Source organism: Coffea arabica, chromosome 2c (genome assembly GCF_036785885.1).
Source record: "Coffea arabica cultivar ET-39 chromosome 2c, Coffea Arabica ET-39 HiFi, whole genome shotgun sequence".
In the NCBI taxonomy this organism is placed as follows: domain Eukaryota; kingdom Viridiplantae; phylum Streptophyta; class Magnoliopsida; order Gentianales; family Rubiaceae; genus Coffea; species Coffea arabica.
Genome location: NC_092312.1, coordinates 70,585,311 through 70,611,664, shown reverse-complemented (window position 1 = coordinate 70,611,664; position 26,354 = coordinate 70,585,311). Strand labels below are relative to the sequence as shown.

The 26,354-nt window shown below is 36.7% G+C and overlaps 2 protein-coding genes across 10 annotated transcripts; both read right to left on the bottom strand.

Annotated features, from left to right (window-relative positions):
• Window positions 1-967: 967 nt before the first annotated feature.
• Window positions 968-6,803, bottom strand: LOC113727631 (uncharacterized). Its single transcript, XM_027251900.2, has 5 exons — window positions 6,051-6,803; window positions 5,061-5,178; window positions 3,525-3,877; window positions 2,791-2,889; window positions 968-2,512 (listed from the first exon to the last, which is right to left on the bottom strand). Exons 1-5 carry the CDS (start codon window positions 6,686-6,688, stop codon window positions 1,246-1,248), a joined length of 2,475 nt encoding a protein of 824 aa, XP_027107701.1. The 5' UTR covers window positions 6,689-6,803; the 3' UTR covers window positions 968-1,245.
• Window positions 6,804-9,048: 2,245 nt separating this feature from the next.
• On the bottom strand, window positions 9,049-22,325 carry LOC113727629 (DNA polymerase zeta catalytic subunit). Of its 9 annotated transcripts, XM_072076288.1 has the most exons (17): window positions 22,048-22,319; window positions 21,261-21,343; window positions 20,495-20,552; window positions 19,776-19,825; window positions 19,572-19,684; window positions 19,286-19,328; window positions 18,431-18,499; window positions 17,656-17,811; window positions 17,399-17,570; window positions 17,223-17,314; window positions 16,773-17,141; window positions 15,496-15,973; window positions 15,046-15,399; window positions 12,370-14,938; window positions 11,882-12,185; window positions 9,875-10,489; window positions 9,049-9,500 (listed from the first exon to the last, which is right to left on the bottom strand). In XM_072076288.1, exons 1-17 carry the CDS (start codon window positions 22,166-22,168, stop codon window positions 9,327-9,329), a joined length of 5,820 nt encoding a protein of 1,939 aa, XP_071932389.1. In that variant the 5' UTR covers window positions 22,169-22,319; the 3' UTR covers window positions 9,049-9,326. The 9 variants fall into 9 exon arrangements, with proteins under 9 accessions (XP_071932389.1, XP_027107695.1, XP_027107694.1 ...); XM_027251894.2 differs by having other exon boundaries at window positions 12,370-14,929; window positions 15,046-15,973; window positions 22,048-22,325; XM_027251893.2 differs by having other exon boundaries at window positions 15,046-15,973; window positions 22,048-22,321.
• Between the last annotated feature and the right edge of the window lie 4,029 nt (window positions 22,326-26,354).

Below are 26,354 nucleotides of genomic sequence, written 5' to 3'. Positions count from 1 at the left end.
TCATGGCTGCTCATGTTTATTGGACGGTTTCCTGAGTTGGAGAGGTGAATTAGTTCTAAGTGGCAGCAGCTGACTCGACGCACCACTGTGCCAAAAAGGGGTAAAAAATAAGAAGGAAAAGGAAAAAGGAAACATCTGAATGTCCTAAACTTGGGATGAGACTTGACAAATCTGCAATAGTCAAATTAATTCTCCCAAAAAATGAGTTAATTGTTTGATGCGTTTAGTCTCCTGCAAGGCTGTAACAACTTAACCTTTAAACGGTAAACACCATCACTTTTATACTCTTGTTATATTTTGAGAACATAAAAGTTGGGTCTCCCCCTTATACTAGGATGGTGTAGGATACTATAGATAAAGTGACGAGTGACAAAAAAAAAAAATTGAACGTTATCCGATTAAGCTAAAAGCTATATGTACATATTGCTAGCACCATCCAACAGTTTCCTTGAATAGGCTAGGATTGAGGAACTTCAAGCTCTGAACTTCTCTGAAGCTTCATCTACAGATGTTCTTGCACTCCTTTTGGTGGTTATAGGGTTGTTTTGATTGGTGGTTGTTCATGCATCTGAGGCCTCACAAACCTATCCATGTAATTCTTATTACATTTGGTGTAAACTTGTATAGTTTTGACGTAACCGTCAATTTTGTATGAGTTGACAAATTCAAATTTACACTCACGTCCTACAAATTTTCATAAAATATTGTAAAAGCTACGTCTAGTTTGAAAAATGAACAGAAGCCAACTTATGACGCCCCGTTTCCGGTGGTTCACCTTCTTTGGCATCATTTAATGAACTCTTGCTTGGCCTTTTGGGAGGTGCAAGGACTTTCCACTTGAGGTTGAAAATCAGAGGCCTTGGATTTTGCTATGTTTACTATGGCTCCAAGAAATGCGAAGTCTGAATTGAAAGACATGTTAGAAAGCAGATGTGCATGGAGCAGAAACAGAGACGACAAACTGGCATTAGAGCCCAAACAGAAAACTGGCATTGATATATTGATGATAAACTGGCATCATAGCCCAAACAAAAGACAATATCTATATACATTTCAGGGTAATGCTACTCCCCATTGATTTTATCTCGGCCTATTAACTTCGTAGGCAAACTTCTACCTTCACAACTACCTCCAACATGTCCTTCTAAGTTAAAGCAACCAAATAATCTTTCCTTTTATCAGTAGATAAAATGAATATCAACAAGTAACAAAAAGTGTAGCCGTAGTCGGATCATCCGATGAAGTTTATCTCACGTTTACACGGGGCCTCCTGTGTCTTTCATCATCCAAGTAACTGTCCCCCGATTTGTTATAGTTACCATATCTACCTTGTCTCTGTTTATGAGACCCTTCTCTACTGGAACTTCTAAAATTCTGCGAACGACCACCTCTAGGATCACTTCTGTAGCCATTGTCATCATCTACAAATCTTTTATCTCGTCTCTGCTTAAAAGATCCTTCTCTTTCAGGGCTTCTAAAATTCTGTGAACGACCATCTCTGGTATATTTTCTATGGCCATAATCAGTATCTTCAAATCTTCTAGGAGAATCTCGGGAAGATCCGCGAAGATTACCCATGTCCCGGTTTCTTCTGCCATTAGATGTGTTTCTTTGGCTATTTAGGCTTGCTTTCCTACTTCCAAATTTATCTTTGTCAAAATGGCCGTCATTGTTGGATTCTAAATCAGAGAATGGTTCATCATCACTGTCGTAACTATTTTGCTTTCTTGAACTCCTACTTGACTTCCATTTATTCCCTTTCATCTCCCTGGATCCAAAATCATTATTGGTGTATTCAGTGCCAGAGCTAAGATCATCATCTGAACCAAAACTCATGCCACCTCTTCTTTTACTTCTCTGATTGACATGACTAGATTTCCAGTTCGGATGAATAGGAAGCTCATCATCAGTACCAAAATCTATTTCAGGATCAGAGCCAGAGAAACCTACTCCCCTACGTGTTGATTTAGATGGCTTGTTTTGTGCGTGGACATTGGACTTACGACGAAGAGTCCAATCATGACCTGTTCTGTCTTCATCTTCTGAATACGAGTCAACATCAAGCTCAGAAAAATCTACAGTAGAAGCCTTCTGTGCATTATTCCGAGTATCAAGTTCATAATTTTCCACATCATCATCTTCATCATCAAAATCGTTGAATCCAAATCCGGGTTTGACAGGATCAGTATCTCTAGCAGACCTGTAACCCTTGTGCAATCCATCTTCGGATGCCCTAGCAACCCCTGCATGTAGTTGCTTATCTGAAGGAAAATCTTCATGCATCTTCTTAGAATCTGCATACTCAAAGGCAGCAACATCTGCCCCATCAGATTCATTGTCATCAAAATCAAAATTCCATGCATTGGAAATCTCTGGCCTGCCTGAAATATTCTCCAATCTCCTTGGACTGTGTTGCCTATCTTGCACTTGACTCTCCATAAATTCATCTGGCGGGCGCTTGTGTTCACAATGAAAGCACACCATGTTTCTCCTATAGTTCAAGAAATTGCACCTGCAAAAGCATGTGATCAACATTAATAAGGAATAACGCATCCCATCAAAAGCCATTGTACTGTACACAACAGGCTTGATCTGTAAGCAATACTCATTTTCAGTTTTCCTTCTTAAAGTAAAATGAGAAAATTGGTGAACAGTTCAGATACAAGCTTGAACATGTAGAGATTAGACTAATGAACAAAATTTATTCCATCAAGGATAAGCAAATAATTGATCAGAGAGTGTAAGATGACAAAACTAAAGAGGAGCAGGAAAAGCAGACATGATACATACTGTGGGCATTCCCATTCTCCTGGAAGAAGCTGTCTCTTAGGACGCTTGGCATCACATTGCAGGCACACTGTGTTCTTTGCAAAATTCATAAAGTCACACCTGCAAATACAAAACAAACACAGTAAAGTTCATCACTCAAAATTCACTCTGATTCTTAGGAAAGCAACCAAACGGTAAATTGATCTGAATCTTTATTTTAGATTATGACGAGAAGCCCCTACGACTCATCACAACACATGGCAGAATATTCTACTTCACTTAAGCAGGCAACTGGCGTCCAAATTACAGATTTTCCCTCATAGTAAGTTTTATCAGTTAGCTTGAAAAGTCAGGATATATTACTAAGAAGTGCCAAATACTTTCACTGAAGAAAACATAAGATAAACTGCGACTTTATGTGGTGACATGAACCATGAAAGGTCATACATCATTATGTCAGACAAGCAAATAGACGAGTTTGCGCCTCATTTCCCAGTAGCACATAATTCCACCTCATTATGCACCAACTACATAATAACCACAAATTTGGATTTACTGCTACCAAAGAATGTATAGAACAACATAAACAGTTCCTCCAACATGTCATCCAGCTGAGAAAATGAAAAGAAAAAGGATGATCCAGAGCAAGAAATTCGCAAAAAAGGGTCTCCATATATGCATCATTGTGTTCTTGATTGATTTCAAAACCCAGAAAAATAGCACATGAAAGCACTGAAGGAAAGAAGGAAACATACTTTACGCAAAGCCAATCGCCCTTTTTCATTTCAATATCATCACGTCCTACGCGCTTCTTTGGAGGGGGAGGTGGCTGCTTCACCTTAGGTGGAGGCTTTTTAATAACAGGAGGTGGAAGATTTGGATCTATTGGTACCGCACTCAACTTTACCACATCATGAATTAATTTGCGTACAACAGTCTTCAGAGTTTTCATCTTCATAAGAGACTTATTTGCAACTGATCCATTTACTGCATCAAAGCCATATGTCAATAATATACGCATGGCATCCATGGTCCTGGCTTCATCCTCTTTATTTGTAAGCAGATATGCTCTTTCACAAGAACTTCTCAAACTGCAGGAACTACAAACCTGAAAAAAAAAAAAAAGAAAAAACAATCTATTGGTAAACAGAAATTTATTAGCATATTGAAAACTCTAGTACTTACACCACCAAGTTTACTTCAAAATGAGCTATGGTTTCTTTTCTATTGTCTTCACATTTTTTCCAATCTCATAGTTAAAATAACTATCCAAACTTAAATAAAAAAGAAAAGAGTGGAAGCACATTATAGTAATATTGACTTGAATTGGGGGGGAAAGCACAAGAACTTGGAGACATGTTTCTTGCTCTCAATGAGGTAATTGAAGGATCATATTCCAATCTTCTTAGCTTAGGCAGTTACTTAAACCCTCTACAGCAGATAGAGACTCGATTTAAGCACAAAGATGCTTAAGCAAATTTAGTGGGGCATTGTCCTCTATTTCTGATACATGCACATCAAAATGCAGCTGATCAGGCAGTCAGGTGGTAGCAAATGCAAAAAAAGGTAAGCATGGTAAACCAAACAGCCACAAAAGAAACAACAACCAAAAACACAGGTTTTCAAAGTTGATAAATTTATGAACGGTGTCAAGATGACATAAGAGGTCTAAAATTCTAGGATTTTCACTGCATTGAGATCATCTACCTCAAGCCTTTGCCTGTTCTCAGAGAATAACCTCTGTAACTTGACTACAGACTCTTCTTTATGATTGTTTGCTTATATATCAAAAAATTAAATACTATAACTGTTTTAGTAGTTTTCTAGACTCCAGAGCATTTATGCACACGTGATTGCACTATAGAAGGTGATAATATCAACTTTTGAGGAAATAGTAATACTAACCATTTAACTATCTCAAGCCTTTGCTGTATAAAGAGGATAATTTACAGTATTCATATAGTTGTGAGATCCTTCTCTATATTTGCTTGTAAACAAATGAAAACTAGTCTGCTAGAAACCCACATTCTGAAGCATAAGGGCATTACATGATGTTGTAATAGAACGATATGCCAAAAAAGGGTGCTTATTTCAGCTTCCTTTGTCTGTATATCAAGACTAATAAAAGGAAGATAAAATTTTTGCCTCGACAAGAACCAGTTGTGAGAAAATTCAAGTTTAATTAAACAATGCGAAACAAAAATTTTCTTGCCAGACTAAACTCGCTATCTGACATGCACACATCAATAAGTCTTCGAGTTCATTATCTAAAAAGTTAACTCCCAACTTACATCTCCCTCATCCAGGTGGACGTGTTTCCTCAACAATTTTGCAGAAAAAACCACCTTCTTGTCCGCACTAGGGCATCCATAACCAACCAAAATTTGAAGATCCTGTCTTGACAATGACCTGAGATATTTGCAATTTAAGAATGAACACAAGCAATTACTGAAATAAATCTTACTTTTCTAAACAGTTAAAAAAAAAGGAGACATATCATTACACCTTTTGCTTTCATCAGTAGAAAAATTACAAGTGGTTTGTCTTGAAACACTATACTCCATATATTTGCATAATTTTAAGAGCTACCTAAGAAAAGAGGACGCTACTTTCAGTGCCAAGAAAAAAAATGTTGCAAGTAGGCAATAAAAAAATAGAACCAAAAAACAGAAAATAAATTATCTTGTCTGTCTTCACCTTTGAAAGAAATTGCTAGAATATAAAACTTTGATAGCAGCTAGTAATTCTTCACATCAAAAATCAAAATAATCAAAAGCTATCGAAAGAAGAGTGCGCAAAGCATTGTCACCCCATCACATAATTATACTAAAATTTAGTTTCAAAATGTTCTCTTTACATTTTTTCCCCCTTGTTACAAAATCCATATCTGAAAACAAAACTTGATCCCTGTTTCAACATTCATAGCATAAACCTATGTGACACAGTAAAAATACCATGGCCCTCCTACTTAGCTGAACTCAGAATCGTAGCAAAATGTATCCCAAATCGTCTATCAGAAATCAAAAGCAATCTTCCACTTTCTTATCAAATCTAGAATATAAACAAGAATCCTCCTTTATCACATTCTGTAAAAACACAAAATTGACAGAAACTAAAGTATCTAAAAACAGTTTCCCATCTTGAACAAACACATTTCCATAGTAAGATCAATCATCCCACTTGTATAATTTTACATTCACACATTTTATCAAACGCTATAACAGTGCCCCACATGATCATACAAAATTCCACAATATCAAAGAAAATTAACAAGAGCAGACCTCAAAATATCAAACCGGTCGCGTCCAAAATTCAGAACAGCAGTCTGAACAGTCTTGAAATCCCTAGTAAAATCAAATCCTTCCTCTTCAACCATTTCAGATAAATTGAACCCCACAGTTTCCATCATACCATCTTCATCTCTCCTCTTATGATCAAAATAATTCTGCTGCACTAATCTCTCCATCAACTCAATCCACTCAGGCCACGGATGGACCAGCTCAACTTCCTTTATTTTACCATCCAACAATCCCCCAGCATTCTTATGACTAACCTCATTTTCCTCCATCAATTCCAATTTCTTTTCTGACAACTCGGCCTCGGCCAGACTTAAGTCTGTCGTGGGTTGCTGTTGTTGTTGTTGTTTCTTGGATTCGCGCCAGGCACGAATTCGCTGCAGGGTTTGGTCTTTCTGGGAGCGTTCCTTCTCAATAGCGTCGATTTGTTCGAATACAAAGCTCATACGAGCGGATAGAGAAGAGGGTTTTGGAGTGGGGTCTGAGGAGGTGGTGGTCTGGGACTGGGCAGAGGATAAAGAAGAGAACGGTAGCTTATAGAATATTCTGTTAGGGTGGTGGTGGTGGAGGTAGAAACATGCCGGAAAATGCACGTTTTTCAGGCGTCTGCGGAGGAGGAGCATTTTGGCTGGTGGTGGAGGAAGTTAAACCCTGAGACCCAGAGAAAGAATAGAGGGAAAGAGGAGCCTGTTAAACCCTGATCAAATGTGTCACAAATTGTGTTTTCCCCTTTTGTGTCTTTTTAGTTTTACCATGTCAAACTTGATTTTTACTATAATTTTGATCAATTGCTAGGGCATTATCCTTGAATGATATATTTGTAGATTCATAATTTTTTTAACTTTAGAATGGAAAAAGGTTATGTTCAGAAATTAATTAGTATGTGGATTTAATGCATTCAGGTAGAGATAGTAGAAGACTTAAACTGGTGACCTACGGGATGCTACTGTGTGTGGTTGCCAGCCAAACTCGTGCCAAACTCGTCGTTGGCGGTTTTTCTTTTTATCAAGTAATGCTTTAGTATTTAAGTGGATTTAACTTGACTCTCATTTGATTAGGGTTATCAATTTGACTCCATATTTTAGGTTTTGACAAGAACACGATTCAAAAAATAGAAGATTTTTTTTTATTTTTGAACTTTTGTACTCAAATCTAAATTAGAATATTCAAATTCAACTCACACTTCAATAAGAGTTTCAGGCACAAATGGGGATCAACGCAAACTCATAAATAAATAATAATTATATCTAATATATTCTAATAATTATGAATTATTACAAATTTTATATGTAAACTTTCAAAATTTTATGCTATAACATGTACAATGAAATTTTATACCAGTATACTTGGGCTAGGCATTAATTGAGTTTGAACTAAGCAAAATTGAGACTCGACTCACGATAAAAATAGGTCTAATAATGAGGTTTAAATTCTACACTCCACTATGAAATTGCAATGGATCTTCTATCCTACACATTCTATTGTATTGCTATTTCTCCTCCATAAACATCATATTTTAGTCCTTTTTTATTTTCTTAAAATTCAATAACTATTAATTGAGTAATACACAAAATTTAACAAACTCAAAAAATCAAAATGTGTAAAAAATGAGAATTCTTTTATGAATTTTTTGTTCTATTTTTTGATTTTCTATTATATATATATATATATATATATACTTTTTTGAGACTGTTGTATTTATTTTTGACTCAGTTAATAAATATTGGATTTTAAGGAAACAAACAAAAAAAACTAAAATATGATATTTATAAAGGAAAAATAGTAATATAATAAAAAGTGGGATAGAAAGTGGTACAAAGATTGGGACAGAAGATCCGTTGCACTATTAAACATAAGGTTAATCAATCTTGTTTGGGACCGACTCAGATCCGGTTCTATTGACAGTCCTACATTTGATTTGAGTATAAATTATTCTAATAATAGTTAATGAGTGTATTAATTTACTACTATTTTGTAAGGGAAAAATTAGTATGACATTAGCGACAATGAGAGTTGAACATTAACATGTGTTTTGTTGGAAAAAAAAAACGAATTTATCATTCACAAACAGGAAAATTGAGTGCTAGAAATAGAATAGTAACATTGAGAGTTAAACCTTGACAAGTGATTTCAGAACAAGAAGATTTTGTCATCTAAGAAGATTTTATCATCAGAACAAGCTACTCTAGTGCAAAACTTGAAGAGGCATTAGCACTCAGAGCTGCAATGATAATAGCTAACCAACAAGGATGGAAGAAAGTAGAATTTGAATCAGATTGCAAGCAAGTGGTAGACAAGGTGAATGGCGAGGAAGATGATTTGATCATTGCTATTGTGATAAAGGATATTAGAAGGTTAAAATATGAATTTGATGAATGTTGCATCTCCTTTACTAGGACTAGGAGGGAGAACAACTATGTTAGCCATAAATCAGGAAAAATTGCTATAAACTTGACAAATGTAACTGAATGGAAGCAGAACTTCTCAGTCTGGCTGCTTGAGACTGCTCAACCAGATTTGGTGAGGCAGTTGCCTGTGTCTTTGTAATACGTTTTGTTGAAGAAATGAAAGTTGCCATCTTGGAAAAAAAAAAAAAAAAATTCTTTTGCTCGCGTTTCGCAAGCATGGTAGCGCATAGAAGTATCACTTTGTTAAGACAGTACATCAAAATCCAAAACCATTTATCAGCCCAAGTCGAGTAGTCAGTTGACTGATTTGATGCCAGTAAGAAGTTCACTACCATCTGCATACTGATTGGCCGCATGGCTCAAATCTGGATATTTGGGGTCAACTGGAAACCGTTATGCAACCTAAATGTATTAGTATTATTGTCACTGTTATGCTTAAAAGTTCTAGGCATCAGCAAGACAACATCCTTGCCCGTACTTGGAAGAATTTTGGTCCATAAGGTGGATTTTATCCTAGTTCTAATGCACAAGATCCAAAAATGCTAAAGAAATATCAACATCATTGCGTCAGATGGTAGATGAAAGAGATCATATATGTTGGCAGTTGCAGACGTCCAATTGTTTGAATAATTTACAACAGTACAAGGCTATGAGCTAGACCAAGAAACAATGGTCACAGCCTTACGGGACGGTAACTTTTACAACAGACTAATCAAGCGAAGGATGCGAGGCAATAGGCATCTCTTCGCGCTACAGATGGGGAAAGCAAAAACAATAACTTATGGAGCATATGTACACAAATATACAAACATATTCACAGGTGATGTATCGAGGCAGCAGATGTATATTTTTTTTAAAACCATTCAGCCGTGCAAGTTGGGTATAAACCAAGTTCTGTAGCAGCAGCAGCGACAGACTTCAGTTCTTTCTGAACTTTCCTTCTCTCATAGAAAATAGAGCATGCGAGAGAGGTGCATTTCACCCCGCTTTCTAAAAGCCAGTCCCCACCGCCACAATGCCGGCAAATCTACAAGCAAAACCAAAGTACGTAGTCAGTCTGGTTAGAAACTTGTAGCTACAAGGGAAATATACACATATGCCTGTGATTGTCTTTGCGTGTGTGTGTACTTGATGTACAGCAAGTAACAATCACCAGATGCGTAGGCTAGAAGAAAACATGCAGGTCCAGGTTAAATGCAAAGAGAGAGAGAGCGATTGATGAAGCGAGGATCGAGAAGACACAACGCAAGCACAATCAGTAAAACTAAAAACAGATCTCAGTGTCACATAGAATAAAAGGAGATCCTTGGATTCCTTGAAACATTCGCTGATCCTCAAGCACCATTTGCCACTCTCATAACCATAAATCAGTAGCAGATGAAACTTAATTTTAATACTTACAGCAGCAAGATGTTGGATATCCTTTTCCAGTTTTGCAGTTCTTCCTATCAAAGCTGTTGCAACAGTTGCCTCACTCTTAGAACAGTTATGACAGAGATAGCTTGATGCTTGTACTAGTGCACCACAGAGGATACAGTGTCGTGATAGGTAGTAAAAGTCAATTCTAGTTCGATGTTGATTTGGAGCATAAAAATGACGTTTACCAACAGCTTCCCTTTCAGGACGCGGCATATCAGAGAACCATCGGTTCAAGTCAGCTCCAACGAGCCCAAAAACTCGCTGTAAAGCTGGAATGATCTGTTTCCTAATATAATAGACCTCATTTAATCTGTAATGAGAATCAAGCGCAAGAAGTTCCATTGGATCCACAACCAAATCTACCAGTCGTGCACCAGGTTCGCCATGAACCACCACATAAGGAACTCGCTCTGCATAGCGTGGTTCTGCCCTCGGGTCAGCCCTCATGGCTTTAGTGGCTACAATTGCTGATGGGGGAAGTGATGACGCCCGTGAACTGTAAGTGCCTAACCGGACCTCTTTTGCAAAAACAAAATCTTGAAGAGAGACTCTGCCAGATATGATCCGTGTCCATTGACGCAGTAGGTATGCATTAACCTATGATGAACAGATAATACAAAAGTAACAGATTACTAATAAATTCCAAAAATAAAAGGTGAAATCTTCAAGTCAAGGAAGTCTAAATTTCTCATAGTAAGAATTCACATAAACACCATTGCAAGTGTACCAGGAACATCTTATTAGGGCAAATCATGTATAATCCATTTCCTATTGATCAATTTGAAAACAAAAAATAACTACATTTTTTAATGGAATGGAATTGACAGGTCATGATATGCCGATTGCCAACCATAAAAGCTAGAGGGTCACACCATAGAAAATTAAAATGGGTAAGCCAATGTAATAACACTTCTACCTGTAATGCGCCAGAGGAAGCGTTTATTCTCAACAAGCACTACCCTAGTTTAGTTCAAAACTTAAATGGTCAAGCACATATATACATCAGTCAGCTGAGCTGAGACATTCTCATCTAGGAAACTTTTGATATGTTGTTAGGCAAAGAGAGAAGCGTGGGTTATTTACCCAAATATGATTTATATCATTATTGGAATTAAAGATATGATATTGGATCAGCTCGTGAAAAATCGACTTAGTAGATCTCGAAGAAATTGACTTCTTCTTCTTTATCTGTTTCTTTCTGCTTCTTGTGCTACTAATATTCTTTTTCTTCTCAAACTCCTCCTCCCTCTCCATAAATTATCTATGCACATAAGAGACAGAAAAATGAAGTCAAACAGCAGAAGCAAAAGCACACATGTGAACTCCGCTTCTGCCACATCTCAATCTTAATAATTTGCTGTCTTTCAAACTACCACCAGCATAATGCGCTCTTTCATTTGCTGTGTTGGCCAAATTCCGGCAGCCTGAAATTGAGATAGATAAAGATGCTAATGTAGAGAGCAGGCAGAATAATTTAGGTATTGTGGGCCCACTGCCCTCAAATCCAAAGTGAAGTGGTAACAGAAATATAAGCCCTTCACATCCTCATCATAATCGTCAGGAGTAAGACAATGCCAAGAAACAACAGTAGTAGCAGAAGAAGAAGAGGGAAAATTAAAATTGACAAGAAGAGACGAGGGCTGAGGAAATGGAAGATCGCAATACTAGTAGTACTACCAGTGTGGCACCTTGGTGCTTTTGCATAAAAATTAAATGGGGTTTTTGGTTGGAAGACCTGAAGAGGAGAGGCTGAGCAGAAGGAATTTGAGAAGGTAAGGAAAAACAGCACCATGAGAAGAAGGAAACAGAGAAAGCAGAAGAAAGCAGTCAATTTCTCTTCAATGTCTATAAGATTAACTTTAAAGCCAATTTCTCAGAAGGCAAATTGTCTAATTTAATCCCCAACAAAACCTGCAATATTTATTCAATTTCCAATAAAAGTATCAAAATTCTGGTAAATAACCAAAGATTTCCAGAAACATAGGTTACCTTATCAATATCTTGTTGTTCGAAATAAAGTCTCAGTGACTGCTCCATTGTCTTGGATACAGCGTCACATGTATCTCTCCTTACTGTCTCAATACCTTTTGCATCAAACTTTGGCTTACTTTGGTCAGGACTCTCATAGCTGTAGCCAACATACCTTTTCTTAGTAAGGAGGAAGCAAGGTTGATAGACCTTTTCCATCTTTAGCACAACAGGATTTGGATTCATTGCACTTATTGCTGACACAATCTCATTACCAATGTGGAAAGCTTCCCTACGAGAACGTCCCTTAAGGAGAACAAACATGCTGCACTAGTCAAAAAACCATTTGGTCAGCAATACTTTTAAACCGTGAAACATATTATGATAAGCACGTTGCTATCTGAAGACTTGCAACTTTAAGTGCCAAAAGATCTATTCAACGGACGTCCTCAGATATATAAAAAATAAAAAGATTGAAAGATAGAATAAAATAAATATCAAACTTCTACCTATCAGTGTCACCATATACAACTTTTGCTTTCCACTTGTTATGATTGCTCACAAAGGAAATAGCAGCCTCTAGTGTTCTACGACCACATTGCACAATACTGTCTGCTAGCTCTGCACAGGGCATGCGACCACTAAATCCAGCAGCTGTGTAGCCATACGTCACGTTTGCTATTAACTTTAGGGCAAGTTGCCTGGCATCATATATACGGTGTAGCACCTGCTGTGATGGAGCTAATTTCTTCATTGCTTTTTTTACCATAATTCTAGTTGATAATATTTCTTCCAGTAAGCGGGGCAGTACTCCTTTACGAAACTTTGAAGGTACATACATAACACCATTTGGAGTAAGCAGTATTTCATGCTTCAAATTCTGCAAAACCTTCATATCTGGTGAATAAGAACTGACACCAAGAATATTTGCCATTGAAGATGTGATTTTTCCAAGGCATGTAGAAAAGCAGAGGTTATATGCAATTATCATTGATGGATAAAGAGACTGAAAATCCAAAACAACAACTGGGTCTGCATAAAAGCCAGACTCTGGTTCCATCACAAGAGGAAGACACTCCATTGCAGGCTGATAAGCAACCTGTAGATTTCCAGGAGAAATAGCAACATAATTTTGTGTATGTGCCAGTCTAAGAAACATTGATTCAACTCGATACTGTGAACCTCTAGAGAGAACAGAAAAGAAGTCAATACCAAAGACTCGAGCAAGTTCTGACGTCCTGTTTATCATATCAAGTTGATTCATGATATCAAGGTTCAACTTAGTTTTCACTAACAAATACTCCATACAGCGATATCTTGCACGACCAGGACCACTTGAAAACCATTTTGCCAACACCATGCAAGGAATATATGGAACTTTCTTCCTCAATACAGTTTCAGCAACAGCCTCAATTGTGTACATCCTAAGCTTAACTTCTCCTCGCATTAATCGCCAAACATTAAGAACAATTCGACCACCAACATGGACACCGCTGGCATGAGTTCGGCCCCATTCATCTTCAACGATAGCACCATCTAAAGGCACAGGATCAGCAGTAGCCACCTTAAGAGACGTATCATCTGGCATATCTTCCTCAGTAGTATTGAGACCTCTAGAAGATGGTGTTCGAGATATGTTATTTAGCAAACCAATGCCAAGATAAGCAGCCCTTTCAGCAAGAAAACCAAGGGAACCCCCTTGAACATCCCAGCCAATTAATATGTCTGGATCAAAGATAGACATAATCTTTGTGAAATGGCTAAATACTTGCTTCTCTTCAGGGAAAAGCAAAACCTTGCAATCAGGTATTCCATCTAGATTTGTTTCAGTTGTAACTGTATTGGACCGCAAAAGCATGAAACAATCAACCATTGCATCATCATCATCTTGAAAAACAAGAGTTATAATATCAATAGCATCAAACCTAGGATCAGGCCTTAAATCTCCCCTACATCCTGCTTGAACCTCAATACTCACAATTGTTAGCTGCTGCCTCCCACCAACGCTAGCTGGATCCCGAAAACCCATCTGACTTAAAGGAGTCAACTTTGATTTCACATCAGGACCAGATAACTGAGAGTGTTCTTGTGAAAAAAGAGCTGATGGCTTAGACATCAAAATTTTGTATGCATCCTTCTGGATTGTTCTCACCTCATCATTATGAGCCTCTACTTGTCCATTGAAGTTTTCCTGGTTATGGTGATTCAACTGATGAAGGTTGGACTCAGACCTTGCCTCAGAATCCAGAGAAGACAGATTAGAAGCAGGGCATAAAGGACGCCGTGAATCCATGAGATCATCAGACAAATGCTTAGGTGATATAGACAGAACTGATGCATTTGCTGCCTTTTCTCTTGAAGTATTTCGGCCATCTAAAGAAAGCCATCTCTTGACATTTTCCTCTGATGGCGGTGACTGAACAGGAGTCAACATATATAGATAGGAGCCATCATTCTGATAGTGAACAGGGACACCGATGATTGAATCTTGATGATAACTATATCCTGCTTCCTGGCAGTTTAGGTTTCGAAGTTCTTTTTCTTCTCGGTTGTCATTTATGAAGAAAGGAAGAACGTCATCTGCAACTTCAGCCAGAAAAGATATTCCTTCCTCCTTTTCCACCAGCTCATGAGGGTCCTGAGAAATAGAAGGTGACAATGCAGAATCTCCATCAGGTTCATCAGTCCACTCTATCACTGGGGGTTTCTGACACAAAGTTAAACCAATTAGTTCCACAGGGTGTGCTATCATGCTACTAGCAGACAATCTTGAACTGTAACATCCCCTGGATTTTACATGTCTGTTAATCTGGGGCTCAGTCTGCAATAGATTCACTGTAGTTGACACCCCTGTGTCCTTTTTGCTGTCATTTGCCATTTCAGGGATCTCATGCATGGAAACCTTGCTCTTCAAACCAGAGTCTAACATCGAATAATTTTTCTCAAAGATTTGACATCCGACATGGTTGGAGGATTGGCAGCATGAACTGATAGCCTCCTTAAGTGGGCTATCTTTTTTAGGTTCCCCAGGCAACCTAGAGGAACAACTCATCCCCCTTGTGCAGAGACCTGCAAATTCTGCTGAGTCACTATCAGCATCAAGCCATATAGAAGAACATACTTGTCCAACTACTGATATACAATCTGACAAGATGCATCACATCAAGAGGAAAGAGGTTACCTACCATGCACAAAAAGATCAGATCCATCAGTGTTCACCTTAGCGAACTCTGCCAATGCAGGACACTCACATAATTCTCCTAATTTATCTGTAACTGCAGATCTGGGTGAGTAGGAAATCTGAGATCTATTGCATTCTTCGTCATTTGTCAGTTTCTTGGAAACGAAAATCTCTTCTTTCTGTTCCTTGTCACTAATAACCTTTATAACCTGAGGAGCTCTACATTCAGATAGCTCACTGCGATGGCTTCGTTTTTTTCTCATTAAATCCCTCATGGAGCATCCAATTAATTCACTAGAGGACTCTGTACAGTTATTAAGTCCATGCGCATCACCCTGTATACAATTTGGGCATTTGTCTGCCACAATTTTTTCATGAAAAGAAGTTCCAACACTGACTTTTAAATCACTATCATATCTACCAGTCATATCAGAATTGTCGGGGAGAGAAATACCATTATGAATGTTTCGATTTGAAGAAACAGGTAAAAAGCCCCACTGAGGTCTTTTTCTTTTGCGTTCAGTAAGCCTTAAACCAGCAAGTTGCGAAGTCTCAGTTACATAATTTGGTTCTGAAGATGACTTATCACCAAATGGAACTGAGTTGGGATCATCAGGAGAGCCATCAACTTGAGGAATTACTTCATTACGTAAAGTCTGGAATAAAACATTATGATTAGAATTAGAAGCCTTATCATCTGAGTCTTCAGTTGCAACTGCATCTTCAACAGAATCAAGAATGTCCTGACACTCTTGCTGTGACTGATTCTCGAAATCTGTGCTTGCTTTCTCCAATGCCTTATCAACTGTTGATGTTGGTAAAAAGGAACTCAGGATGGTCTGGTGAGCAAGTTCATCATCAGAATTTATTTCTTCTGCAGCTTGAGAAGATGCAAGCCACTTCAAAAGCCCCAAAGCATCCTGATCTGAAGCCTAACAAAATAATAATTACCATAAATTTCAAAATAGCAACAAAGAAGGCAAAGTAAGCAATTTGCAGACCAAAGCTGTTACCAACAAAATGAAATCATAAACATACAGAATTGGATAAACCGAGACCTAAGTACATATACCCATAGCACATACATGGAAAAGTTCGGTCTAATTATGCAGCAAACTGAGTAAATCGACTTCATCTAACTTTTGTAATCCTCCACAAATATGAAATCACCTTGTATCAGACCTTGGTACAACATTAGATGTGAAATAGAAACTTGTAAACAGAGGCCTAGAACAGCTTTTGCATAAAAAACAAGAGAACTGTTCATGGTAAAAAAATTATGACAATATGACATCAAATAAATTCTATATTAAGGATGCTAAAAGCAATTTTGAAAAGGAAAATTGACAAATGAGGACGAGAAAAATGAACCATAGTTGAAACCTTAAACAACTTCATTCAGCATGGGAGAAATTTGCCATCATGATGCAGTCATTACCTCAAGCCTCAGGGATTTACATCCCGCTAATTCTAGAGATAAAGCAAAAAGTTAACTATACTTCACAACTCTTAAGAATTATAAATCTGCAAGCCACTCTTTGTCAAATTCCAGTGGTAGACTCAATGCTATTACCTCTTGAAAGCAGGCTGTGAACCTTACTTCCAACTATGACTGAACAACTCGTGTAATGCACTAACTCACACACTCAGATTTAGAAAACAAAAGTGGTTTTGGCTGCTAATAAATTTCTCCCGATGGTACAAGGTAATATGAGTAGAAAACAAGATTACCTTCAGTTTTGATGGCCCAACAAGGTTAGAATCTTGTAATTGATCAGCAGACAACTGCTTCATATGCCCATTGTGCCCTTTACCATAGTTTTCACCATCATCAGTTTGAGAGGGCAAATTTCCATCTTCCAAGCATTTTAATGCTTCATCTGGATCAACTAAAAAGTTGACTTTGTCTACCAAAGTTCCTTTGTCAGTCAAAGATTTAATTAAGTCCTGGCTGAAAGATGAATATTCTCCTCTACTCAGATCAGCAAGTCCTTTTTCCAGCTCAAGCCCGTCTGAAAGTATCCTCAAGACATCTTCTGGAAGTGGTTTCCCTGGATCAGGTGGAACTGCAGGCCCCTGCTCTCCATTCCTTTCGAACTCCTAGAATAAGAAAATAACTCATAAATGTGCCAAGAGGATAAAGAGTATGCATTCAACATCACATATGGCATGGAAACAAACCTCCCAAATAGGTATTAAGGACTGAACCATTTTCACATCTGTACGTGTCTGTGAGAGGGATGTATACGATATAAACAGCTGATTGAGAATATCTGAAAACGTTGAACAAAACATTTACTTGAATTAACTGATCAGACAAAGTAATGCAGACTTTTTGTACTACAGAATCCACCGACCTTCCACAACAGCATCTCCCTCCAGTTCAGACATACTTTGCCGTTTAACTGACAATAGATTTTGATCAACCAAGGAATCAGACTGGCTGTAAGATTGCCAAGTCCAATCATCTGGAATTGTAGAAGACGTCCAAATTGGTGAAGCTAAAGAAGGGTCTGCACCTGAATCTACCTAATGAGATGTATTAATAGCAGAAGAAAGTATCTAAGCATTGTACATATTCACTTTTATAAAGCTTGAGAATGAAATGAGAAACCTTTTTATTTGCAGCAATGCCAGTAGCCTTGTCTGCCAGATCTCTCTGTAGGAAAGTGTGAGCAGCTTTCTTGGGAGAGAAAACTTCAGGTACAGGATGCCGGAACTTAATTTTTGAGACATGCAGATGACCCATCCCATACAAATTGTAATCAATCTAAGAATTTTTGCACAAAATAATAGACATCAAGGTTCATTGGACGACAAAAGAAAAATAGTAGGTACAGTAAGTTTAGGAATCACTAAGTTGAACCACTTCCTTGTATAGTAGTATTCAAAAGCATGTTTACATATTTAAAGCTAAATCAACATGAGTTAAGCTGCAGACTGATTTTCCAGAAATGTATGAAATTAGCGCTCAAAAGAGGGGAACACAGACAGTGAGAAATAACAGGAATATACACCAAAATTAGATGAATATGACATGAAGACACCATCAAACTACTCTAGAAAGAAGAGTGTTGGAAACCTCAATAAAGTGTTGCACTTTCACAAGGATATGTGTGAGGCAAACAAATTATAACAGGTAAATAACAACAGAAAAATGCCTTACTGAATGACAATGGAGACATGCAAGCCATGAAACAGACCAAAAGACAAATTAAACAGGCAGTTACAAAAAGATTTACCAGGACTACAGAAAGGGCGATGGAGGTCAAGATAAAAATTAGTGCAAATACAGATTGACATTCCATTAATTCTAGGAAATTACACACTGACAAAATCACTAAATCAGGACAGCCTAAAACACTTGATTGGCAGAAGAAAGTACTTGCCAAAAACTGGAGAAGAAATGGAATGTGTGATTCATGAGGCTGCACAATCCTATCCAAAACAGCACCTCCCTGCATCAAATTTAATCCAATCATATAGGCAATAATGACGTACAAGAAAATATATATGTACATACATATTCAAAAAAACAAACACTCTCAAATATAAGCACATTTCACACACATACCATTCACATACATATATACACAAAGGTGCACAGATTAGCATCTTGATATATAAATATATTCTTCTCTTAAATAGCAAAAACTAGGACAACTTATCAACATGTCAGCACGTCATTGTACAAGAAACATGTGCTTTTCATATGGGACAAAGAGCAATAAAATTCCATAATTAGTTGTGTATTACAAACAACCAATCTGTCCCCTATAACTCACAAGGAAAGATTCAAAATTTATGATGCACTAACCAAAAAAAAAAAAATTCAGTCGACCTATACCTGAATGATTGCTTAAATTTATACCTTGCAATGCAGGAAATACCTGAAATAGTGATTTCTCAATCTAATGATGATAAGAAACAAGAACCTAAAAACCATATGAAATTCTAAAGCGGTCCACTTCCACATTAATTGTATCAAATATAAGCCTAAGCATGCACCTTTATGCTGCTTCAACAGAAGATCCACCACCATCCAATTTACATAATCATAAATGTAGGAAAAAATTCTCCAAAAACTGCATGATAGCCTAATGCATATTTTGAAGAGATAAGCAGACTGTCGAATAAACCAATTTCTAAAAGGATTCAAGACAATGACTTACATAGTTCAATTAAAATAAAAATGATGTCAAGCGATTATCTAAACTCATAGTTCCATGGCCAACAATGCATACCAGAAGAAGAGTGGCAGCCCGAGATACATCCTGTGGATAGTACCTAAAACTTCTGTCAAGGTGATCCTGAGTTAACTCCAAATCATAGACTTTCCAAAGGAGCAAAAGATGATAAAAGCAATTATAAGAATAACAGTATGAACATATCATTACAGGGTAAGCTATGAAATAAAAGAACATTTCAAAACCACTAACAATAATCAGAGAGATACAGATCAGCAAAAATAAGTCAACCACCATAGAACAAACAGTGCACTTTTAAATAATATTTTTGAGATAAGGATACAGATAAATCTTCACAAATAACTCCTCTGAAGAATGAAAGCCGTATAACTTCTTTGCTCGAACTAGACTACAACCATGGACATGCTGCCGTTTCAAGCCAGCATTGCCTTTGAGCTGCAGGAATTTGACACAATACACATTCATGATGTCAGCAAGTATTACCTATCATCAAGTCAGGATATAATCCACTTAAAAAATGACAAACCTTCAAGGCCTTCTCAATTGCAAGAGAGATGGCATTTGTAGAAGCACTGTCTAGACCGGAAAAAAAAAAAAGCAAATGAAGAACAAATAGAATAGTTTTAAGTTAAAACTTCAAATGCAGTACAGCTAAACTGAGAGATTATCAGCTAAACAACCTGCTAAAATAAACATTAAAGTTTAAATTACAAATGTCAAAAGCCTAAAGCTACATTGACTGACAATCAACCCCACAACCTGGCTCATTCTCAGTTGATCACCACCAATGAAACATAATGAGGACAATATCCTAAGGAATCAAGAATAACTATACTAATGAATTCTACCCAGAATGATATTTGGTATTAAACCAAGGAAATCACTAAAGTTTATAGTTGCAGGGAATAAAGAAAAGATAGTACAAGAGACTTATGGATGCAAGTAAAGAATCAACTGTACATATTGATGCTAATTGTTGTAACTTCGAATATAGCATTCAGAGATTGTACAGATCATAACATCAATGACAGTGAATGTACAGCAAGACCCAAAAAAAAAAAGTTGAAAGAGCTCAAAGGAGCAAAAATTGAACAGCACGCAAGCCCTAAATTATGAGTTTTTAAAGCAATTAGTTGAACAATTCCTGTTAGTTGTCACATAATTTCCAGTAAAATAGATAGTCAAACAATAAAAGTCAATTGATATTATCCATGTGAAGATACCAGCTGCTAAAGTGAATACTACCTTCTTCGTCTAGTTGAAGTGATACATCTGAATATGGGACGTAAAGGTAAGGCAAAGCCTGCATGACAGAAAGTGGACACAAAAAAGTAACATAGTTGTTGTGAATTAGAGGAAAACAGAAACAGAACTGAAGCATTATAACCTACAATCATAATTAACAAAGTGGTACTGACATCAAAAACTGTGCGACAGTTGAAATTACCAGAACATGGCAACATAACATGGTGCCCAATAAGCACTTACAAGGAATGGTTCCATGAATTAAAACCCTCCCAAATTCTTCTATATTCGAAACATCCTAGTACGAGATACATGCAACACAACTGCATTTTGCTTGACATGGATAGGTGGAAAACCTGACAAAAATAACTACCAATCTGACTGTTGAGTTCATCAATCTAAGATCTCTTGTTTCTAAACCAAATTTTCTCAACATAAAGAATTCATGCAAAACAAACCTAATTCCGATGACTAGAACTCTGGCACTATATCCAGAAAGTCTTCCAAATTACAAAATAGCCGTCAACCATAGCCAATATACTCATTCATGCTAAACAAAGGGCAATGCTCCACTCTAGAGCTAACATAGTAAAATAAACACTTCTACAAACTGAAAACAGACACTACTCAAACTAACATGATTCTTCTACATTCAGCTAAACAAATTTAAACTACTTAAAATGAAGAAAATTGCCTTATTCTTTTTAAGCAAAGAACTTTTAGAATCAAAAAGCATTTGTAACCTCAACAGTAGAAATCATCTTACTCTATGCACGTGCAAGCAAGTCTTCTGACCAGCCGGAGTTGACCCATATATTCTTATAACTGGAACCTCATTTACTTTTCCACCTGTATAACATCTCAACTTAATTGCACGTTATACGAATCACGCAATATGCATAATGCACCAAATCAATTCAGGAAGCCCAATTTCAAGCTTTGAAATTATGCAAAAATCAATTCCACGAAGCCCAATTTCATACTTTCAAAATTGTGCAAAAATCTCTTAAAAAGAAGAAACATTTCAAACAAACGAAACAATTATCTTTACTTTATAACATTTGTTGTACATTTCTATATGATTCAGACGTTATACTCCTTGATTTTCAAAGGCTTAACATTTTGGGTGCAAAGCGTATCTATCCCAGATTTTAAACAAACCACTGTGGGGGGAATTAAAAAAATTAAATTTTTTTTAGAAAAAGAATTTGATGATAAACTCCAGCGTAGCTTGGTAACTTCAAGATTATACATTTCAAGTTATACCAGTTTTATTCAATCAAACATTTAAAACCCAAACAGTTCAAAGATGGAGGAAACAAAATTATAAAAAATTTTGCAGATACTGCCTACTATTCCGAAACTTTCAAAACCTCATTAGCTACCCCAGAAAAAAAGAAACTATCAAAACCTCAGGATTGGAAATACTCCATGAATAAGCTATTCACTTCCCCCGAGAAATTTACGAATTGACCTCCCAAATGAATTACACAATTCCAAGCCCTAGAATTAAACAAGAAAACACACACACTAGAAAGCTACTAGAATATTACCTTGAAAACTGCTATAGGAAATGTCGATTCCGGCAATTGGCGGGGCCATGTAGTAGTCAATCGACACAATTCGGACACTGAAAATCTTCGAATCCGACTCAGGAGAATCCCCCATTTGCATTTTCTTTTTTCCTTGGATTAAATTGTTTCCGCTCTTCAGTCTTTTATGCCGTTGCGTGGTTTTTAATTTATATAGTGGAATTTTCAGTGAAGACGTTTGAGAAACTTCCCTCGAAAGCTTGGCTAATTGATCCGAATATTGATGAAAAAAAAACCCTTCAGACACTTGCGGTTCTGACAGGAGTCCGGTATAAATATATGGGTGCCGGGCTGACACAGCCCGGCACCTGACACCAAAAAAAATTTTTTTTTTTTTTAAAGACACATGGGTGCCGGGCTGACACAGCCCGGCACCTGGCAAAGTCAGAAAAAGTTGGCTGCCGGGCACTCTCTGCCCGGCAGCCAGTCAAATAGTAAAAAAAAAATTTCGAAGGGCCTCAATGCAATTCAGACAAAGTGGCTCAACTGAATTGCATAATTAATATTAAAAAAATATTCGGCAGGCTTCAATGCAATTCAGACAATGTAGCTCCCGTGAATTTTTCACACTTTTTTGCTTCAGATTTGCCCCTTTTGCAGGCTTGTTTTAAAAAAAAAATGGGCCACATACTGTTTATAAGATGAATGCCGAGTAGATTAGCCATATTATTAGTTCCTACACGATAAACAATGCCGAGTATGCTGTCAAAGCTGTTGATGCTGGGGAATTATACCACCATTATTGGAGCTTCTTGGAGGAAAGATGACCCAGGTTAGAGCAAAGGGTAGCTGTTAGAGCACTAGAACATTTGGCAAGCTATGAAACGACCTTCAAAGCTATAGCGCTTTATGAAGAAGAAGTGGTTAGATTAGCCATGCGTTTGGCTTCTACCTGTGTGAAAAGCTGGCTGCCGGCTTGTTTTAAAAAAAAAATGCGGCAGAAGAATGCATTTCTGACAATATTCTTCAATCCACGGAATTAAAGTAGAGGTAAAAATTAAACATTGATTACATTTCTATGGTGAAAATTTCACTTTCTTGCGCGCAATAAGCAGAAGCAAAGCAGATGCGGAGATGCATAAAGAAGTATATTGGACACTCAAAAAATTAAATTATGCATGGATGAAAAATATTATGTATATTAAAATTATAATAAAAGGCCGTTTAAAAATTTATTCATTATTTAATGTTCAATACTTATATTTGGTAAATTAAAATAATTAATTAAATATTCTATTATATTATAAGTAACTATATATCGTTAAGTCGATTGAATAATATGTAAGCATTTATTTTTTTTGGCATTTGAAGTAGTTGTCTATTAAGTTTTAATTGAAATAAAGATTTTATAATTATTTGAAATTATGCAATAAAAAATCACTGTAAGATAAACATAAATGTAAGATGAAAAAATAAATGTAAGATAAACAAATTGTATGATTCAAATATTTGATTTAATATGCAAGAAAGACAAGAAGAAATGGCAAGAAGTTTTTTAAAAATTAATGTGAGTTCTTTATATTGGTAATCACCTTTATTTGTTATTTTAATCATAATACCTGATTATAACCGATTATAATACCTAATACTATTTACAACTAAAGTTACTATATACGCAAACTAAAATTTTCTATTTCACTACATTTTCTTTTATATATGATGCACGTTTCATCATTTGTTAAAACAAATTAAATGACAAAACAAATGACAAACAAATGATAAATTTTAACAAATAAATATTTTCTGAAACCTAAACCCCAAACCCCAAACCCTAAAAAAGAATGCATTTCTGAAACCTAAACCCCAAAACCCTAAACCCTAAATATAGCCTGCCGAATGTTTTTTTAAACACTTTGACTGGCTGCCGGGCAGAGAGTGCCCGGCAGCCAGCTTTTGCAGTTGAGCCACTTTGTCTGAATTGCATTGAGGCCCTTCGAAATTTTTTTTTTACTATTTGACTGGCTGCCGGGCAGAGAGTGCCTGGCAGCCAACTTTTTCTGACACAGCCCGGCACCCATGTGTCTTTAAAAAAAAAAAATTTTTTTTGGTGTCAGGTGCCGGGCTGTGTCAGCCCGGCACCCATATACTTATACCGGACTACTGTCAGACCCGCAAGTGTCTGAAGGGTTTTTTTTTCATCAATATTCGGATCAATTAGCCCGAAAGCTTGGGGTCTTTTTCAGAAAATTTGACTTTTTCATTTTTTTTTTGGGAAAATAGCCAATTTAGTCCCCAAACTTTTTTTACTGTCAATTTGATCCCTACTTAATTTTTTTGACCAACTTAATCCATATACTTTCTTATCGGTTCCAATTGAAGAACGCCGCGACGACGCCACCTTGTAATTTCGATCAAGTTTCTAATTGAACACTTAAGCAGAGGTATTTCAAGTACTTCACTGATGAAGATAAACCATTGTTGGCATTAAGGGTATTTTGGATATTTCAGTTATTTCACCTTGTAATTTCAATCAAACTTCCATTATTGGCATAAACCCTCCTCTCACCACCAGAATAACTGAGTTTGTTTGGGCAAGCCAAATTTGGTTTGCAAAATTTGTTTTCACAAATCCCAATCACCTTTTTATCTTCCCAATCACCTTTTTATCTCACATACATCACATCACAAAAAGTGCTACAGTAAATATCTCAAATAAATCATCCAAATAAACTCTTATCCAAACAAACTCACTACTCCTCCTCTTCCCAGCAAGTGAGCTGCCATCCCTCGAGTACCTCCCGCAACAATAGGCTACCAGGAAGGAAGCTATCAAGCACTTTTAACTTAGTTTAGCGACTAATTTGGTAGGTGTGGCATATTGCAGAAGCATTTGGTCGCTGTCTAATTAACTTCTAATATACCTGGTTTAGAAAAGCAAGGAGCAAATGCTTGAAGTTAGTTGCAGTGACAGGCGTTCTGGCCTCGTTGGTATGACCTGTGCTTATGCACTTATATTAGCCAGTTGTTTTGTGGACTTCCGTTTTTTTTTTTCTTTTTCTTTCGGGGTCTTGCATCTTTGTTTAAACTTTCTTGTTGATTTAAATCAATTCATTGTTTGTTTAAATTGGCAAGTCAGCCCGGCAGCCTGCATTTTATTTTAAAAAAAATTTGCAAAGGCTGCAATAAAAAAGGGAATTAGCTCCAATATTCCTTGTGATGAAAAGACGTGCCTTCTCTGCTAAACCAATGAGATTTTAAATTTGACTCAACCGGAGAAACAACTTACTACAAAATAGGAAATGAAAAGATTGCTTAAAAACAAAAAAAAATGGGGGGGGGGACGACAAAGAAAAGAAAAGGAAAGCAAAAATTTTTTTTTTTTTGAGAGAACCTCGATTGTTTCAAACTGGGATGCTATTTGGTCGTGATAAAATGTGAGCACCTGCTTGTTGTTTCAAAACTGGAAAGTGATCTTTGCAAGAAACGAGCATTCATCTTCTGATTATTTTCAACATTTTCCGTTTTTACATGTCCTCTCACTTTAGGCTAAAAGACCGGCAAGGCAAAAAGCAGCAGCGGATGCGTCGCGGCAAAAGCATGAGGGAAATTACCGAATATTAATATTTTTCTTTTTGGGCTTTTTCTTTCTATTGATGGGAGTTCCAATGGGGTTTCGCCGGAGATGTCGTTGCTGGAGAGATAGAGGAGCTTGAGGTTGAGGCAGTGGGTGAGAGGGCTGAGGGTGCCGTTCAGGTGGTTGTCGTGGAGGTTGAGGAGGCGGAGCTGGTCAAGGGTGGAGAGGGAGTCGATGGGGTCTCGGAATTACCATCAGAAATACTCGAAATACCCCTGTTTAAGTGCTCAATTAGAAACTTGATCGAAATTACAAGGTGTCACCGGCGCGGGGTTCCTCAATTGAAACTGATAAATAAGTATAGGGATTAAATTGGCCAAAAAAAATTAAATAAGGATCAAATTGACAGTAGAAAAAATTTAGGGACTAAATTGACCATTTTTCCTTTTTTTAAAGATAATTGACTTTTGATAATTGGACTTTGGCCAATTTCTCCTTATACTAAATCAACTGGTAATTGTACATTTGATAAAATTGAAGTCCAAAAACTGAAGTGTGAAATTTAAAATTTGAAGTTTGAATCTATTAAACTATTGAATTGTTAAAAATTAAATATAATACATTTGAGTACATATTACATTTAGTGATAAGTAAATAGCTTATTACTTAATTTGAACAAGTTTTGCCTAGGGCCACATAATTAATTCAAATGTTCAATTTTTAGTCATTAAACGATCTGAATATATTAAAATTT